The 19,585-nt window shown below is 49.4% G+C and overlaps 1 protein-coding gene across 12 annotated transcripts in view; it reads left to right on the plus strand.

Moving 5' to 3' along the window:
• Positions 1-1,968: 1,968 nt before the first annotated feature.
• The window catches only part of IKZF4 (IKAROS family zinc finger 4), a 43,280-nt gene continuing 25,663 nt past the window's right edge, over positions 1,969-19,585 (plus strand). For 6 of the 12 annotated variants that reach the window (XM_069970502.1, XM_069970503.1, XM_069970508.1 and 3 more), the window contains exons 1-2: positions 1,969-2,211; positions 15,860-15,914. In XM_069970502.1, the coding sequence (XP_069826603.1) occupies positions 2,176-2,211; positions 15,860-15,914 (91 nt within the window). In that variant the 5' untranslated portion in view covers positions 1,969-2,175. Of the gene's footprint in view, positions 2,321-15,859; positions 15,915-19,585 lie in introns of all 12 variants that reach the window. The other 6 variants (XM_069970509.1, XM_069970510.1, XM_069970511.1 and 3 more) reach the window with 2 other exon arrangements.

Raw genomic sequence — 19,585 nt, forward strand, 5'->3', positions numbered from 1 at the left:
ATAAAACTAGGCAGGATTTTAAGTCTTGTGAAATGATAGGTACACTTCAATCTTATGTGCCACTTTTCCCCCAAAAACTTTTTTTGGTTGCACTAAATTATTCATCTATTACCAGTTTGCCGTTGAACAGAACCAATCACTTAGATTTTCCCGGTAATGCTACTAGCAGCGCCCCGAAGATGTGCCAAAACGCTCCCTTTCCATGTATCCTGTGGGTTCTGTTGAACCTTTAGCTGCTGAAATGATGTCTTTTATTGTGGCGTGTGAGCCATGCAGATAGCCGGAAACTAGTCATCTGGGCTGTGACTAGTCACTGCTCTCTGCCTGTCAGCGCACTCTGCAGGATGACTGACAGGAAAAGAGGCTGCTAACTGGCTTCTTTTCTTGTCAATCACCCTGCAGAGTGCGCTGACAGGCAGAGAGCAGTGACTAGTCACAGCCCAGATGACTAGTTTCCGGCTATCTGCATGGCTCACACGCCACAATAAAAGACATCATTTCAGCAGCTAAAGGTTCGACAGAACCCACAGGATACATGGAAAGGGGGCGCCATCTTCCTGGCGCTGCTAGTAGTGTTACCAGGAAAATCTAAGTGATTGGTTCTCTTCAAAGTGACTGCATAAAGTAATGGTATATAATTAGAATATGCTGTAATATTGTGGTGGGGGGGGGGTCTGACCTCTGGGACCTCCGGCTAATTCAAATGAATAAAGGTGCGTTTACACATAACGATTATCGTGCGAATTTGCGCGATAACGATCGAATTCGAACGATAATCGTACATGTAAACGCAGCAAACCATCAAACGACGAACGAGACATCAAATCGTCGTTCTCAAAAAATTTGCCGATCGTTCCGTGTAAACAGTCTTCGCGCGATAGTCCGGCCGCCCGCAGCGCAGCCCTGCCCCCCGCTCATCCGCAGCCTCTGCGCCGGCTCGATCGCCGCCACCCGCCGGCCATACATTACCTGCTCCGCACAGTAGGTCTTCAGACATCCCCGACTCCGCTCTTCAGTGCACTGATTGGCTGAAGAGGGGAGCCAGGAATTTCAAACGGCTCCTCTTCAGCCAATCAGTGCGGCCTTGCACTGATTGGCTGAAGAGGGGAGCCGGGAATTTCAAACTGAAGAGGAGCACTGATTGGCTGTAGAGGAGCCGTTTGAAATTCCCGGCTCCCCTCTTCAGCCAATCAGTGCACTGAAGAGCGGAGCTGGGGATGTCTGAAGACCTGCTGTGCGGAGCAGGTAACGTATGACCGCGGGCTGGCGGGGGCGATCGGAGCAGCGGCGACGATGGCGGCGGGGGTGCTGATCAGAGCGGGGGCGGGTGGCGATCGGAGCGGCGGCGATGAGAGCAGCAGGGGTGGCGATCGAGCCGACGCAGGGGGCTGCGGATGAGCAGGGGGCCTGGCTGCGAGCGGGCGGGCGGGCGGAAAACGATTTTTCCGTACGATATATCGTACCGTCTAAACGCTGATCGTTACTCCGACATCGTTAATCGTACGATCGGGCCAATTATCGTTTCGTGTAAACGCACCATTAGGCAGCATCCAGTCCTTCCTGCTGAGAAGGGGATGGCGCTCTATGCCTGGTGTACTGCTGCTCCAGGTGTGGTGGTCCCAGAGGTTGGACCCCACCGATCCTCAGGTTATGGTTTACTCCAATGCTAGTCATGCTGTTATGGGACTGAACTATCCCTGGTGGTAACCAGCAGGAGACTGGACAGGCTATGGGAGCACCCACTGTGGATGCCACTTGTTAGGTGCACTCTGCATGTAACTCTCATATAACTAGAAGAAATGGACAGCCGCAGCGGCTCCTGCACGCCCCCCCGTGGTCGCCCCGCTCCTGTCCCGGCCACAGACAGCAGGAGACGAGGTTTTCCTTGGGATCCTTTCCCACGTTCCCTATATACAGAGCAGCCTCGGACAGATGCATGCCGGGATACGTGAGCGGCCGCGCACATCCATCCGCTCCGCGCTCCTCTGCTTCTGTCTGCTGAGGTCTTCGCGGATCGCTCTGCGCTCGGATCTTTGCCCTGTCGCCTGGCAGCTGCCCCGGAAGTTGTCGCCGGGGCCGGTTCAGCTCCGGTAAAGACGCCGCCGGACACCGCGGGCCCCGTAGCGGGCGGGACGAAGACTCCCGGGTCACTGTTAGTAGAGTGACTGGGCGTGAATGAAGCTCCTGGAGGAGGAGGAGGAGCCCAGAGAGGTGAGAGCCGGCACAGGAGCAGCAGGCACATTGAGCGCTGTGTTCATTAACCCTTTGGCTGCGGGAGGCGGCTGTCTGACCGCTCGGGCCCAGCAGCGCACGGCCACAGGTGGGTTACGGTGTCGGTCTGCTGCCCCGGGGTCTGCCCGTATGCTGGGGGCACCCTGTGGCATGGTGCCTGGCTGGGGGTGTGGATGGGGATGCCCACGTGATACAGTGTGCCCCCTCACCCTGCTATACAGTGCTCGTGTGACTCCTCACAGCCAGGCGCCCCCTCTGCTGGGAGCACGTGGGGTCTCCCTATAGTGCCCCCCCCCCCTCTATACTGGGACTGCTGTGGGTACAGTGCTGGGCACACTGTCCTGCTGCCATCCTGCCTGCCGCTGCTGCTGTGCTGGGGAGCTGCCCATTGTAGAAGCCTGTTATATAGGGGGGCTGTGATCGTGACCCCACAGTCTCCAGATAGCAACCAAAGGAACTTGTAGAGTAAGGGTGCCTTTACACAGAAAGATTATCTGCCAAAGATTTGAAGCCAAACCCAGGAATGGGCTATAAACAGAGAACAGGTCATTTAAGTGACTGTACCACTAGGCCCAGGCAGAAGCACTGGAGGCGGGCCGACCCACCCCCAGTGGGAAGAAACCCCAGCCCCTCCATGACGTGACTCCATTAGAATCAATGGAATCCTATCATAGAGGGGTGGGGGTTTCCTCCCACTAAGGGTGGGTCGGCCGCCTCCAGTGCTTCAGCCTGGGCCTGGTGCTACTGTCACTTTAAAGGGGTTGTCCGGCGAAAAAAAATTATTCACAGAATAACACACATTACAAAGTTATACAACTTTGTAATGTATGTTATGTCTGTGAATGGCCCCCTTCCCCGTGTCCCACCACCCCCACCCGTGTACCCGGAAGTGTGGTGCGCTATACATTACCTGTCGCGTGCCGACCACGGTCTCCGATCGTCAGCAGTGACGTCTTCTTCGGGAGCTTGGCGGATCTTCCCGAGTGCCGGCCGCCCTCTGCAGCGTCATCCGAAGCTCAGCCGCGATTGGCTGAGCATAACTGTGCTCAGCCAATCGCGGCTGAGCAGCTGATGACGTGGCCGCGTCATCAGCCGCTCAGCCGCGATTGGCTGAGCACAGTTATGCTCAGCCAATCGCGGCTGAGCTTCGGATGACGCTGCAGAGGGTGGCCGGCACTCGGGAAGATCCGCCAAGCTCCCGAAGAAGACGTCACTGCTGACGATCGGAGACCGTGGACGACACGACATGCGGTGAGTATAATGCACCACACTTCCGGGTCTAGCGTGGGTGGGGGGAAACACGGGGAAGGGGGCCATTCACAGACATAACATACATTACAAAGTTGTATAACTTTGTAATGTGTGTTATTCTGTGAATAATTTTTTTTCGCCGGACAACCCCTTTAAACTGGTAAAAAAAAAAACTAGTTTGCCTCTATGTCCTATTTTTTTCCTGCTTTTTTTCTGGTTCTGTGAAAAAGCAGATTGTGTGAATAGCACAGTAGAAATCAATGGGCAAAAAGTTGATCCATGATTGCAGATCTCCAATCACGGACAACTTTGCCGGACCAGTGCATAATTAGACAAAGCAATTTATTGATAAACGATTGCAAATGAAACAAGCTTTTGTGAATGACCTGAAATCGTTCATCGTAATACACAAAACAATAGTTGTTTGTTGCGTTTGTAATTACGATTGACTGTTTGTGCAGAGTGTCCCTTACTTCAGTATCCAGGTGCGGCTAAGGGCTTAATTCCATGTCCTGTATTTTATGGACGGGAAAGCCCTGTAGTGGAGTTTTTCCCACCAGGCACAACATATCAATACCATGCCTGGGAGTGGGGAAAGACTCCACTGCATACAGTACTGCATGTAGTTATAAATTACACAGTACAGCTAAGACCCTCCTTCACACTTTAGGAAAGTCTATCTGATTTTCTTATAGGAAATCTGGTTAGATTTTATGACCCGTAGGGCACAGATGACCTTCAGTATTTTTCCTTGCCTGGAAAATATATTTTTTCGGCATGGATGCGCCCCATAGAACCCATTGGTAGCAACCATAATTCCGGATGGCTTCAGATACACAGCTTGGCAGCCCAGGCCAGTGGCACTGGGTGCTGACAGTGCCACTTTAAAGGGGTCATATGTTGCTGCCCATGGTGAGACTAACAATTCATTTCATACATGTTGTTATCTATTCGGTCTCCTTCCCCTAATTCTGAGCTGATGCTTTCTGCAGAAGACACAAAAAACTGTGTGAACTTTTTCTCCTTCTCTCCCTCCTCCCCCCTACCTTCTGAGACAGCTGATGTAAACAAGTCTCTGGCTGGCTTTATCTGTAACTTTAATGGTGCATTTACACGTAACGATAATTGGGCCGATCGTATGATTAAGGATGTCGGAGTAATGTTTTTTTTTTCATAACGAGCAGCGTTTAGACGGTACGATATATCATACGGAAAATTCGTTTCCATTGGTTAAATCGGCGAACGACTGTTCACACGTAACGATTTGCGAATTTTTTGTGAACGACGATTTGATAACATGTTAAAAAATCAAAATGAGCGATGTATCGTTCGTCGTTTGATCATTCGCTGCGTTTACACGTACGATTATCGTTCAAATTTGATTGTTGTCGCGCAAATTCGTACGATAATCGTTACGTGTAAACGTACCATAAAGCCTCTTTATAATGCTGAGAGGGTTAAAGGGTTTATCCAGTGTTGGGGCATGTTCACACTGAGTAAATTAAGCGGAATTCTGCCGCGGAATCCCGCCTGTCTCAGTGTGCCGTAACCTGTCTATGGGAAAGCGCGCCAGTTCCACAGTTGACGTGGCCGCGTCATCAGCCGCTCAGCCGCGATTGGCTGAGCACAGTTATGCTCAGCCAATCGCGGCTGAGCTTCGGATGACGCTGCAGAGGGCGGCCAGCACTCGGGAAGATCCGCTGGCCGCCCGAAGAAGACGTCACTGCTGAGGATCGGAGACCGTGGTCTGCACGTGACAGGTATGTATAGCGCACCACACTTCGGGTACACGGGTGGGGGGTGGTGGGACACGGGGAAGGGGGCCATTCACAGACATAACATACATTACAAAGTTGTATAACTTTGTAATGTGTGTTATTCTGTGAATAATTTTTTATCGCCGGACAACCCCTTTAACCCCCCAGTCAGGTCCCGGTGGCCTTCTTAACCCCCCAGTCAGGTCCCTGGTGGCTGCCTTAACCCCCCAGTCAGGTCCCTGGTGGCCTTCTTAACCCTCCATCCCCCCCAGTCAGGTCCCTGGTGGCCTAGTTAATCCCCAGTGCCTGCCCCAATTAAAAAAAAACAAAAACATCCCACTCACCTTTCCTCCGCTCCCACGCTATCCAGGTCCTCTTCTGCCTCCTCTCTTCTGTGCCGGTCTTCTCCTGCAGGCGACGCGCGGTGAAATGACGTCATCGCACGGCCCGCAGGAGTCACAAGACGTGCGCCGCTCTGTTGGGGAAGGAGCCGGCACAGACACAGGAAGATGCTGTGTATGCCGGCTCCTGCCTCACCACCGCGGCGCACATGACAGGAGAGCTGCAAACCGCAGAAGACGTGTGCCGCTCTGGAGGAGAAGGAGCCGGCATACACAGCGTCCTCCTGTGTCTGGTAACTGTCACAGACACAGGAGGAAGCTGTGAATGCCGGCTCCTTCTCCTCCAGAGCAGCGCATGTCACAGGGGAGCCGCGGGCCGAATCCGGAGGTGTCAGGGGCCGGATGCGGCCCGCGGGCCGGAGGTTCCCCACCCCTGCTTTAGGGGGATAGGATCTGATATTTCACCCAATGCTGTGGACAAGAGCCTGTAAGGAAGGAGTCCACCCTAAACTTGTCTGCCTTAACCCAGGTAAGAAATATCCAGCCCTGTCTACATGCATATGATTTCTTTGCTTTAGGGTAACTGCATACATAACAAAATCACAGCGTATTTCACGCTACAAGTTTCAGTGAAATCCACTGTGATTCCCCTCCTTAGTTTCAATAGGATTACATACTTACAGTGCACTGATTGGCTGAGTGGGACGTTCACACGCCTCGAGCCACAGAACAATCTGGAGCGCGGACCAAGAATGTATGCACAGGGCCACGGGGGCTGCCGCTTACATCCTCGCAGTGGGATGATGATTCCGCTGTGAGTATGTAACCCTATTGAAACTAAGAGGAGGGCAATTGCAGCATGAAAGTCACTGCAATTCTGTTACGTGTGAAGCTACCCTTAAGAGACAACAATGTCATCCCCCATTGGAATGGGTTTTGATCCCAGAACCCCAGTCAGAAGGGAAATAGCGCTAACTACTAAGCCACCATATTGTTGATATGCATTTCTCCCCTCCACTATTTAACAATTGTATTTGAAGTAAAAAAAAGTCTATAGCTAGAATTGCAAAAAAAACAGCACTAACCACTGAGACAGACATTTCCCATCTATTTGTAGAGTGGGTGGAGCTAGAGTTAGAGAGGAGGGGGTGGAGCAAAAGGCTTGCAAAGCTGTGATGTCACTGCTGACCCCTGTGACCTGGAAGTTCTTTAAAGTTCTGTAAATAAGCACAAATCCAAAGAACAGCAAAAGATGAGGAAGTCCAGGGACACAGGTAAAAAAAGGTGGAGGAAACAACTAAGGAAAAGGGACAGATTACAAATGATTCTCTATTCCAATAAGAAAAATTGGTTGGACAACCCTTTTAAAGGGAACCTGTCACCCCCCCGTACCGGGGTGACAGGCTCCCGACCCCCCGTTAGAGACCCCTATACTTACCTCATCCCGCCGGGTCCCGCTTCTGGATTCGGTCGGGTCCCGGAGATCTCAGCCGCTGCAGCCCGGCGCGCGCGCTGAGAGATGAGTCCAACACCCATAGAGAATGACAGGAGAGTCCAGCGCTCCGTCATTCTCTATGGGTGTTGGACTCATCTGTCAGCGCGCGCGCCGGGCTGCAGCGGCTGAGATCTCCGGGACCCGACCGAATCCAGAAGCGGGACCCGGCGGGATGAGGTAAGTATAGGGGTCTCTAACGGGGGGTCGGGAGCCTGTCACCCCGGCACGGGGAGTGACAGGTTCCCTTTAAGTTTTGTTATGGCTGACCAAAACATTGGCATTAAATCAGCATGAACTGAACCACAACCAGGACAGTTGGCATGTAAGCGAACTCTATTGCCACCAGTGATTGGCGGAATGGGCAGTTCCTGCAGGGATGAGAAATCGGAGGAACCAGGAAGACGGGAGGAAGAGGAGCAGCAGCTGCATGGAGTCGGGCTTCTTTTTTACTTTTACGCTGCTCCCAGAGATATAGATATAGACGTATAAAGCCCTGTTCACACTATGGAATAGACACTGAGATTCCGTGCGGAAACCCCCCATGTGAACTCTGCGTTGAATCCTGCCTTCAATCTCTTTGAACAAAGGTGCGCAAGCCCTCCCGTTCTAAGAGATTGAAGGCAGGATTTGGTGCTGAGTGCGCACAGGAGGTTTCCGCATGGAATCTTGGCGTCTATTCCGTAGTGTGAACGAGGCCGTATATGGCATAGGTGAAGGACAGAGGGACCTGTAGCAGATATTTTGCCTCTCATCTGTTGGACCCAATCTGAATATAAAATACTGAGCAAATCTTTTGGGAGTTCTTGGCCTTTCATGTCACTTGAGGTTTTGCACCCCTATTTTCCCAAAGTAAAAACAGTGCCCACAACAAATAATCACATATAGAATAACAAATGGCACGTATACAGCAATACCTCGGCCCTTTCTTGCCCCAGTGGTTACAGCAATTCTCTTCCCCTTCCTCCCTTTCCCCTAGTGTTCACAGCAGGCTCTCCCACCATGCAGTCCTAGGCATGCTTGTGCAGTGACAGGTCTCTATATGAGCATGGCTCAAAATCTGCTACCAACATTGACCTCCACTACAAGATATTATTGGTGCACATAGAGCGGCCACCATCATCTGACAGCCCCTGTGTGTTCCCTATCCAGCAGCAGTGGCTTTGTGACCTTCTCTGCTGGCACAAACAAAACCTGGCGCAGTCAGTGACAACACAGGCCGATGCACTAGGGTGGAAATACCGATTGGCCGGTATATGTAGGGCAGACGGCAAGACTCGGTCATCTTAGTTGATTCACTAGTTACCATGGCAACGGTGTTTTGTCCAGCTCTGACATATTGTTCAAGGAGTTATTAGATGTTAACAGGTTTAGTCCTTATTAGAAAATCATTTAAGAAGCAGCAGATTGTAATGTAGGCTCTCTGGATGTCTCTAGCAGTCTGTAGCTTGTGTCTGGACGTCTCTAGCAGTCTGTAGCTTGTGTCTGGACGTCTCTAGCAGTCTGTAGCTTGTGTCTGGACGTCTCTAGCAGTCTGTAGCTTGTGTCTGGACGTCTCTAGCAGTCTGTAGCTTGTGTCTGGACGTCTCTAGCAGTCTGTAGCTTGTGTCTGGACGTCTCTAGCAGTCTGTAGCTTGTGTCTGGACGTCTCTAGCAGTCTGTAGCTTGTGTCTGGACGTCTCTAGCAGTCTGTAGCTTGTGTCTGGACGTCTCTAGCAGTCTGTAGCTTGTGTCTGGACGTCTCTAGCAGTCTGTAGCTTGTGTCTGGACGTCTCTAGCAGTCTGTAGCTTGTGTCTGGACGTCTCTAGCAGTCTGTAGCTTGTGTCTGGACGTCTCTAGCAGTCTGTAGCTTGTGTCTGGACGTCTCTAGCAGTCTGTAGCTTGTGTCTGGACGTCTCTAGCAGTCTGTAGCTTGTGTCTGGACGTCTCTAGCAGTCTGTAGCTTGTGTCTGGACGTCTCTAGCAGTCTGTAGCTTGTGTCTGGACGTCTCTAGCAGTCTGTAGCTTGTGTCTGGACGTCTCTAGCAGTCTGTAGCTTGTGTCTGGACGTCTCTAGCAGTCTGTAGCTTGTGTCTGGACGTCTCTAGCAGTCTGTAGCTTGTGTCTGGACGTCTCTAGCAGTCTGTAGCTTGTGTCTGGACGTCTCTAGCAGTCTGTAGCTTGTCAAGTCCCTGGATGGCTTTATCTGCAACATTGTAGTTTCTTTGTAATGCTTCAAGGATTAATCTTCAAGTTGTTGGTAAATTCACTGTGATTATCCCTCCCAGCATTAGGGTATGTTCACATTGAGGAATAGGCATTGAAGAGGTAAGTTTTCTGCTTGAAATTTCCTCTTCAGCTCGGGCAGAATTCGAGCGGAACTTCAAAGCCCCAATGACTTCCTCTAGCGGAATCTGCCCGAAGAATTGACAAAAGGGAAAGGAAAGGAGGAGGATATGGAGAGTAAAGCTCCCACACAGCTTTTTGTGTTTTCAGCAGGAAGCAGCATCTCAGAACTGGGAGAAGGAGACCGAATAGATAATAACAAGTATGGAATGAATTGTTAAGGCTGCATTCCCACGTTCCGTGATCCTGACTGATCACGGACGTGGAATGCATGTACCGGAATCCCCCCGCGCCCGGACAGCATCTGTAATTAGATGCTGGGAGCGGGGGAGACTGTGTTCATAGGCGCTTATGAATACAGTCTCCACCGCTCCCAGCATCTAATTACAGATGCTGTCCGGGCGTGGGGGGACCCCGGTTCACGGAACGTGGGAATGCAGCCTTAGTCTCGCGATGTGCAGCAACATATGAAAAGTTGTGTTTCAGTGGAATACTCTTTCACAGTTACAGTGAGGGGGAAAAAGTATTTAGTCAGCCACCAATTGTGCAAGTTCTCCCACTTAAAGTGACACTGTCACCCCCTTTGTGCATTCTGGCTTCGCTGCATTAGCGTCACTTAGCCCCGCCCACAACGGCACCGTTGGTTTCACCCCCTTGACGCCCATTGGTTGTCTGCCGTAAAGGGGGTGGGGTCTAGACCTTTCGGCCAGCCTGTTCCAATGGCCGTCGAGGGGGCGGGGCCAACTGTGGCGTTGTGGGCGGGGCTGAGTGGCGCTAATTCCGTGAGGCCCCGCCCGCTTAACACAATCTGCAGTTGATAAAAGATGACTTTTTACTTGAACAAGCACCATGACGTATGATATAAAATAAGGTATGAAAACCGCTAAATTTACCCTTTACACCTGTGTAGAGATGTCAGAATGCAAAAAGGGGGTGACAGTGTCACTTTAAAAAGATGAGAGAGGCCTGTGGAATTGACATCATAGGTAGACCTCAACTATGAGAGACAAAATGAGAAAACAAATCCAGAAAATCAGTTTGTTTGGAAAGAATTTATTTGCAAATTGTGGTGGAAAATAAGTATTTGCTCAATAACAAAAGTTCACCTCAATACTTTGTTGTATATCCTGTGTTGACAACGACAAAGGTCAAAACGTTTCTGTAATTCTTCACAAGGTTGGCACACACTGTTGCTGGTATGTTTGCCCATTCCTCCATGGAGATTTTCTCTAGAGCAGTGATGTTTTGGGGCTGTCGCTGGGCAATACAGACTTTCAACTCCCTCTAAGGGTACAAACCCACTTGCCGGATCTGCAGCGAGTCTCCTTGCTGCGTTTTTGCAGGGAGACTCGCTGCAGATCCCAGCCCTATACTTTCATTAGCAGAGAAACTCGCAGCAGGGATGTACATCCCTGCTGCGATTTTGTCTGCAGCCCTCTCCATTAACCCCCTAGCCGCCGGACATTATACATTACCGGGTCCCCGTTCCTGCTTGCTTCGGGGCTCCCGGTGTCTTCACGGCCCGCCCGGCCAATCAGTGTGCTGCGGCAGGGCAGCGCACTGATTGGCCGGGCAGAACGTGCCGGGAGCCGCCAAAGCAAGCAGGAGCGGGGACCTGGTAATGTATATCCTGCAGCCCCGATCGCCCCCAGCCCCCGGCCGCATGATCGCCCCCGGCCGCAGGATCGCCCCCCCGCACCCCCCGGCTGCATGATTGCCCCCGCACCCCCCGGCCGCACGATCGCCCCCCGCACCCCCCGGCCGCATGATCGCCCCCCCGCACCCCCCGGCCGCACGATCGCCCCCCCGCACCCCCCGGCCGCACGATCGCCCCCCGCACCCCCCGGCCGCACGATCGCAGCCCGTGAGGCCGGGGGTGCGGGGGCGATCATGCGGCCGGGGGCGATCGGGGCTGCGGGGGGCGATCGTGCGGCCGAAGGGTGCGGGGGGCGATCATGCGGCCGGGGGGTGCGGGGGGCGATCATGCGGCCGGGGGCGATCGGGGCTGCGGGGGGTGATCGTGCGGCCGGAGGGTGCGGGGGCGATCATGCGGCCGGAGGGTGCGGGGGGCGATCATGCAGCCGAGGGCGATCGGGGCTGCAGGGGGGACGGGCAGGATATACATTACCAGGTCCCCGCTCCTGCTTGCTTCGGCGGCTCCCGGCACGTTCTGCCTGGCCAATCAGTGCGCTGCCCTGCCGCAGTGCACTGATTGGCTGGGCGGGCCGTGAAGACATCGGGAGCCCCGAAGCAAGCAGGAACGGGGACCCGGTAATGTATAATGTCCGGCGGCTAGGGGGTTAATGGGGAGGGCTGCAGACAAAATCGCAGCAGGGATGTACATCCCTGCTGCGAGTTTCTCTGCTAATGAAAGTATAGGGCTGGGATCTGCAGCGAGTCTCGCTGCAAAAACGCAGCAAGGAGACTCGCTGCAGATCCGGCAAGTGGGTTTGTACCCTAAAGGTTTTCTATAGGGTTGAGATCTGGAGAATAGCTACTGCACTCCAGGACCTTGAAATGCTTTCTTTGTGGCCCTGGCGGTGTGCTTGGGAACATTTTCATGCTGACAGACCCAGCCATGTTTCATCTTCAATGCCCTTGCTGATGGAAGGAGGTTTGCGCTCATGAAATCTCAGAATACATGGCCCTATTCATTCTTTCATGTACACGGATCAGTCGTCCTGGTCTCTTTGCAGAGAAACGGCCCCAAAGCATGATGTTGCCACCCCCATGCTTCACAGTAGGTATGGTGTTCTTTGTATGCAACTCTGCACTCTTTCTCCTCCAAACACATAGAGTTGTGTTTCTACCAAACCGTTCTACTTTGGTTTCATCTGACCATATGACATTCTCCCAATACTCTTCTGGATCATGCAGATGCTCTCTAGTAAACTTGAGACGGGCCCGGACATGTACTAGCTTAAGAAGGGGGACACGTCTGGGACTGCAGGATCCGAGTCCCTGACGGCGTAGTGTGTTACTGTTGGTAGCCTTTGTTACAGTAATCCCAGCTCTCTGCAGGTCATTCACTAGGTCCCCCATGTGGTTCTGGGATTTTTGCTAACCGTTTTTGGAAAATTTTGACCCCACAGGATTAGATCTTGCATGGAGCCCCAGATGGAGGGAGATTTTTAGTGGTCTTGTATGTCTCCCATTTTCTAATTATTGCTCCCACAGTTGGTTTCTTCACACCAAGTTGCTTGCATATTGCAGATTCAGTCTTCCCAGCCTGGTACAGAGCTACAATTTTGTTTCTGGTGTCCTTTGACAGCTCTTCGGTCTTCACCATTGTGGAGTTTGTAGTGTGACTATTTGAGGTTGTGGACAGGTGTCTTTTATACTGATAAAAAGTTTATTACTACAGGTAATGAGTGGAGGACAGAGGAGCCAATACTACAGGTAATAAGTGGCGGACAGAGAAGCCATTACTACAGGTAATAAGTGACAGACAGAGGAGCCATTACTACAGGTAATAAGTGGTGGACAGAGCAGCCATTACTACAGGTAATGAGTGGCGGACAGAGGAGCCATTACTACAGGTAATGAGTGGCGGACATAGGAGCCATTACTACTGGTAATAAGTTGAGGACAGAGGAGCTATTACTACAGGTAATAAGTGGAGGACAGAGGAGCCATTACTACAGGTAATAAGTGGAGGACAGAGGAGCCATTACTACAGGTAATAAGTGGAGGACAGAGGAGCCATTACTACAGGTAATAAGTGGAGGACAGAGGAGCCATTACTACAGGTAATAAGTGGAGGACAGAGGAGCCATTACTATAGGTAATAAGTGGAGGACAGAGGAGTCCTTACTACAGGTAATAAGAGGCGGACAGAGGAGCCATTACTACAGGTAATAAGTAGGGGACAGAGGAGCCATTACTACAGGTAATAAGTAGAGGACAGAGGAGCCATTAGTACATGTAATAAGTGGAGGACAGAGGAGCCATTAGTACAGGTAATAAGTGGCGGACAGAGGAGCCATTACTACAGGTAATAAGTGGAGGACAGAGGAGCCATTACTACAGGTAATAAGTGGAGGACAGAGGAGCCATTACTACAGGTAATAAGTGAAGAACAGAGGAGCCATTAGTACAGGTAATAAGTGGAGGACAGTGGAGCCATTACTACAGGTAATAAGTGGCGGACAGAGGAGCCATTACTACAGGTAATAAGTAGAGGACATAGGAGCCATTACTACAGGTAATAAGTGAAGAACAGAGGAGCCATTAGTACAGGTAATAAGTGGAGGACAGTGGAGCCATTACTACAGGTAATAAGTGGCGGACAGAGGAGCCATTACTACAGGTAATAAGTGGAGGACAGAGGAGCCATTACTACAGGTAATAAGTGGAGGACAGAGGAGCCATTACTACAGGTAATGAGTGGAGGACAGAGGAGCCTCTTAAAGCGACTGTGTACCCACAATCTGACCCCCAAAAACCACTTGTACCTTCGGATTGCTGCTTTTAATCAAAGATCTGTCCTGGGGTCCGTTCGGCAGATGATGCAATTATTGTCCTAAAAAAATACTTTTAATCTTGCAGCCCTCTGTCAAATTGGCTTCACCCCTCTGTCCCTCCTCCCCACCCTCCTCATCATTAGGAATGCCCCTAGAACATTTTCTCCTCTATCACCTGTTTTAACACTGCACAGGTGCCTTAACGATCCAGCCCATGTGCAGTGTTCACACAGGTGAGGAATAGGAGAAAATGTTCCAGAGGCATTTCTAATGATGAAGAGGGCGGAAGGAGGTACAGAGGGGTGTTGCCATCCTAGAACATGGGTACTTTAGGCCACGCCAATTTGACACAGGACTGCAAGTTTTAAAGTTGTTTTTACAGCTCTGTGAGAGCCAGAAAGCTTCTTTGTAGGTGACCAAATACTTATTTCCCACGTGGGGGCAGCACCAAGGGCAACATCTGCAAAGAGTTTGTATGTTCTCTCCGTGTTTGCATGGGTTTCCTCCGGTACTTCGGCTTTCTCCCACACCCAAAAACATACAGATAGGTAAAGTGCTGCGGAAGCTGGGTGCACTATACAAATAAAAAGCATTATTAAAAAAAAAAAAAAAAGCATTATGATGTCAATTACACAGGCCTCTTATCTTTTTAAGTGGGAGAACTTGCACAATTGGTGGCTGACTAAATACTTTTTTCCCCCTCATTGTAACTGTGAAAGAGGTGGCAAAATGCTGTACGAATCCAGTGTACAAAGTTCTAAAAAGTGGAACTTTTGCCCCTCACATCTAGACAAATCCAGCAGCTCTCATTGCAGAGTATTAAAGAAGTGACTGTTTTAGCACTGGTATGCCTGTAAGTAAATTTTCTATGGAATAAAGCCAGGTTAGCAGCTGGTAGACACCTTTGTTAAAACGATCGGATCACACAAGAATATCCAACCAGTGTGGTCTGTTACCTACCTGATTGAGATATTCCAGATTTTCTGCTATGAGACTGACTTGTTGCTTGTAGTAAATTAAAGCAAAGTCTTATGTATCACCTAATGTACCAGTTGTTACCAAAGTTCACAGAGCAGAAATAATGTACTGTACAAGTGTATGAGGCCCTGTGATGGCCTCTGTGTGTGTAACCTGGCAGCACATGCTGTCCCTCTAGACCTCCCCTTCAAACACCTAACTGAATGTAACCGAACAATTGAAGCCAGTGTTCTCTTTTGTGTGTTACACTCTCACACGCCAAGGTACGGCCCAATATGTTTGTCCCATATTCATTCATATTGTTCAGATACACAGGGCAGCCTGAGGCTGAAAAGGGGAAGCTTTTCTAAAGAAACACATATCTAGGGCATTTCTTTTTTCCATGCCCTGATGTGCGGTCATTGCTACATGCTGTATTGTTATGCACCCATGTATCTATGTTATTTGCAGATATTCAGGATTTATATCACCATCCCTATTGTAGGGGAGAAGGCATAACCTATTTTCACAGTGCAAGTGCTAGTGTACCTATGATTTCAAAAGTTGCTTTAAAAAAACAAAAAAACCTTCCATGGTTTTGTTAGACAAGGTGATTTTTATGCTCTTGCTGCTACTGCTAAGCAGTACATTGGCTATCACATGGAGGGACCTTTTTTGAAATGTTGTTTAAAACCAGGCACCCCCCCCCCAAGCACCTATATACACCCAACAGTGTCTAAAGCTCTACTCCGTTTAATATGTATTGATACTGGGCGTTACTTCATTTTTATTCTGTGCAATAGGAGCTGACGGCTTCAGGCACAGTTTTCCATGTATGGATGCTGGTGCTTGGCAGGGGTGCTGGGCTTTGGCACCCTACTAGTCATTCATGGATGGCCTATCCTGTGGTGACTGTGGCATTAAATATGCCTGGGATTACATAGTATTACTGCACCTTACAATAAAGTTAAAGCTTGCATGTCAGAGTGTGTATAGAAATGTAATATGCACAATTCCCCCCCCCCTTTTTCTTCTTTTAGACATTCAAGTCAAAAATGGAAATTGAAGACTACAATGGCCGCTCCTACATGTCAGGTATGTATAAATAGGTAATTTCTTAGCAATATGTCTTGGGATGTAATGTGAAAAGCAGTGCTCAATTGATTTATTTTTTTATATATACAAAGTGACTATTGGTGCTGTAAACATAATAAACAGGCAAGTATACTCACCTTCTCCAATTGCTGCTATTCCAGATGTGCCCAATTCCACTTCTCTGTTTTCTTTGACCCTGCAGGAAAGGTCTACTCAGGCAATCCCTGGCCAAAGAGGGGTCCTGTCTCCGCCAGTGATGAGTGGACATTTTATGTAGGCTCGACAGAAGAAGTGGAAAGCAGTGGGGAATGGGTAAAGTGGCAGGGAATCGAGGCAGATTAGTATCCTTGTTTTTTTTGTTTTTGTTTTTTTATCTTTAAAGGACCAGAAATCACTTTAGCACTAGAATACCCCTTTTAGTGTCAAACATATAAATTTTATTAAAGGACAAAAGTTAGCAGATATATCATTCAGTGGCCTACATGGCCATCTCTAAACAAAGAAAAGGTAATAACAAGAAAAATAAATCCAGTGTACCGTTACATATCATGAGGTAATACATGCATCACATAAATGACATAAAGTGGGACCAGTTATGCAGACTTAGAGAGATACATAATAAGAAATATCCGCAACAAACGGAGAATTAAACCAAGGGGTCCAGGTCTTCTCATAGAGGGCAACCGTATCAGCACGTATGGCTGCTATCTTTTCTGAGAGCATAATTTCGTTCACCCTTGTTATTATTTTCTCTAAATGGAGATGGGATTGCTTCCAGCAAGACGCTATATGGATACGTGCTGCCAGGAGAATGAATTGTGAAAGCTTAAATAGCTGGGTCGGCATCTTAGGTGGGTGGAAGCCAAAAAGACAAGCTTTAGGGGTCTTAGGGTAAGTGTGTCCTATAGTTGTTCTGATTACATCTACCACTGGTCCCCAGAGCGCTTGCACAATGGGACATGACCACCAAATGTGGTGCATAGTGCCATTTACCAAACAACCCCTAAAACACAGTGGAGAGACGTCAGGATATATGGCATGAAGCCTGGCCGGTACGTAGTAAGCTCTATGGAGAACTTTAAGAGCAGTTTCTGTCAGAGAAACCTGCCAGCTACCCTTGCTAAGAAATTCACTGCTTGTCCTCCACTGGAGGGGGGATAGGGAAAAATGTAGGTCTGCCTCCCATTGTACCATATAAGGCAGTTTCACATCTATTGGTAAGGTATTAAGCATAGAATAGAGAATAGATAACATACCAGTTCGAGAGGGGGTAAAGAGTGCTATCCTCTCAAAGGTAGTTGGAGAAATCTCCCTAGATTTAGGCAACAATGACCCAAAAATGAGAAGACCTGGCGAACCCTGAACATTTCAGAAGGAGGTGCCCTAGAATGGGCCAAAAACTAATCTAAGGCATACAATCGTTTGTGGCAGAGAAAGTTGTAAAGTTTAGTATACTTATTGGTAGTCCACCAATGGAGCGCATTATGAGACAACCCTGGTGGGAAAGAGGGGTTGCCTAACAATGGTAGCAAGGGAGATACTGGTGACTGCAGATTTTTCTTAAATCGGACCCTACGCCATAGGGCCAAAGAATATAAAACTATCTGGGCCGAGTGTGCAATTTGGGAAGAGTAGGTGTATGGGACCACATGAGAGTAGGCAAGGTATGAGGGGCAACCAAGTCAGATACTAATTGGACCCACTGTGGGCGACCACTAGTAACATTTACAAGCATCAGTTGCGCTAGCCTGGCGGCCTGATAATAAGTAAAAAGATGAGGAGCTGATAGACCCCCCCGACCTTTTGTGTACAAACATAATCTTTTTTGCTATCCGTGGCCTACGTCCGTTCCAAATAAAGCGAAGTATATCTCTCTGTAGGCCCAATAGGTCTGAGCGAACTAGGGGTATTGGGAGACACCGAAAATGATAAAGCACCCTGGGTAACACAACCATCCTCACCGCGTTTATCCTTCCCAACCAAGACAGATGAGGAAAGTTCCATCTAGACAGATCATTTCGGATTGCAGAAAAGAGAGAGGGGTAGTTGGAAGAATACATAGTGGAGAGAGAGCTAGTGAGCTTAATGCCCAGATAGGCAAGTGACTTGGTAGGGAGGAGAAACCAAAATTCAGTGACAAGAGTTTTTGCTGAGACAGGGGAACATTACAATAGAGAGTCTCTGACTTCGCTTGATTGATTCGAAGGCCAGACACTTTCTCAAAGTTAGACAGGGTCTGAAAAAGATTGGGAAGGGAAACCAAAGGGTGAGTCAGTGAAAGCAGAGAATCATCGGCAAATAGATGAAGTTTATAGGAGTGGGAGGCTATGTCAACCCCTCGTATATTGGGATTGTGACGTATTGCTGCCGCCAGGGGCTCCATTGCCAGCGCGAAAAGGGCCGGTGACAATGGACACCCCTGGCGGGTGCCCCGAGAGATAGGTATTGCGGACGCACAGGAAGAAGGAAGCTTAAGAAAAGCTGAAGGAGAAGAGTAAAGAAGGTGTGAAATCTTAGTGAACGTGCCTCCAAAGCCCATACGATCTAACACTCTAAAGAGGAAGGCCCAGGACAGGCTGTCAAACGCCTTCTCTATATCAAGTGCCAATAACATCATCGGCGTAGAAGAGGCATTGGACCAACTAATAATGTCAAGGACTTTGCGGATATTGTCTGGGGCCTGCCTTCCAGGAATGAATCCCACTTGGTCATTGCAAGTTAGATGAGGGAGAAGAGGATTGAGGCGAGAAGAAAGGATAGAGGTGAGAATCTTAGCATCTAAATTAATTAGGGAAATAGGTCCCTAGTTTGTAGAAAGGGTAGGGTCTTTATTTGGCTTGGGAATAAGGGTTATTAGAGCATCTAGAAATTCTGAAGGGACATTCTGGCGATTGGATAAGGAGTTATAAAATGTGGCCAAAGGTTGAACTAGATGTAGTAGAAATTTCTTATAGTACATAGCTGAAAAGCCATCTGGTCCAGGCGCTTTGCCTAGCTTCAGACGGCGAATCGCTTCTGTGATCTCCTCGGCTGTGATAGGGCTATCCAACATAACCCGGTCACTCTGAGATAGATGCTAAAGGGAGTAAGTCTAAAAAGTGCTGAATTCTAGAGGAGGAAGGGGGGGGAAGGGTCAGCATAAAGAGAAGAATAGAAGGAGTGGAAAAGTTGACAAACGCGGTCAGGGTGGGAGGTAAATAACCCAGGACGTACCTGCAATTTGTGGATGTGATTCATCCTCTGTTTCTGAGCTAGTATTTTAGCTAGGAGGCGGTCCGGTTTATTAGCCCATTTATAGTACGTAGCTTGCGTCCAACGAACCGCCTTCTCTGTCCTGTAAGTAAGAACAGCATCAAGTTGTAATTTAACATCAGAGATAGCTTTAGAGAGATAAATAGTGGGGTTACGTTGGTGTGCTATAGAGAGTCTTAGAAGTTTATTTTCTAACGTAACATGGGCCCGATTACGTTCCCTCTTCACCCCGGTAGCCACAGAAATTAATCGGCCCCTCATAAAGGCCTTATGGGCCAACCACACCCAACAAGGGTCAGAAGACGGCACTGCATTGGCTTTGAAGTAGGACACCAGGTCATCTTGGAGCTGTTGACGTATACGGGGATTAGTCAGCAAGGAATCATTCATCCTCCATTTAAAAGGGGTGGAAAGTTTAC

The sequence above is a fragment of the Dendropsophus ebraccatus genome, chromosome 5 (assembly GCF_027789765.1).
Source record: "Dendropsophus ebraccatus isolate aDenEbr1 chromosome 5, aDenEbr1.pat, whole genome shotgun sequence".
NCBI lineage: Eukaryota > Metazoa > Chordata > Amphibia > Anura > Hylidae > Dendropsophus > Dendropsophus ebraccatus.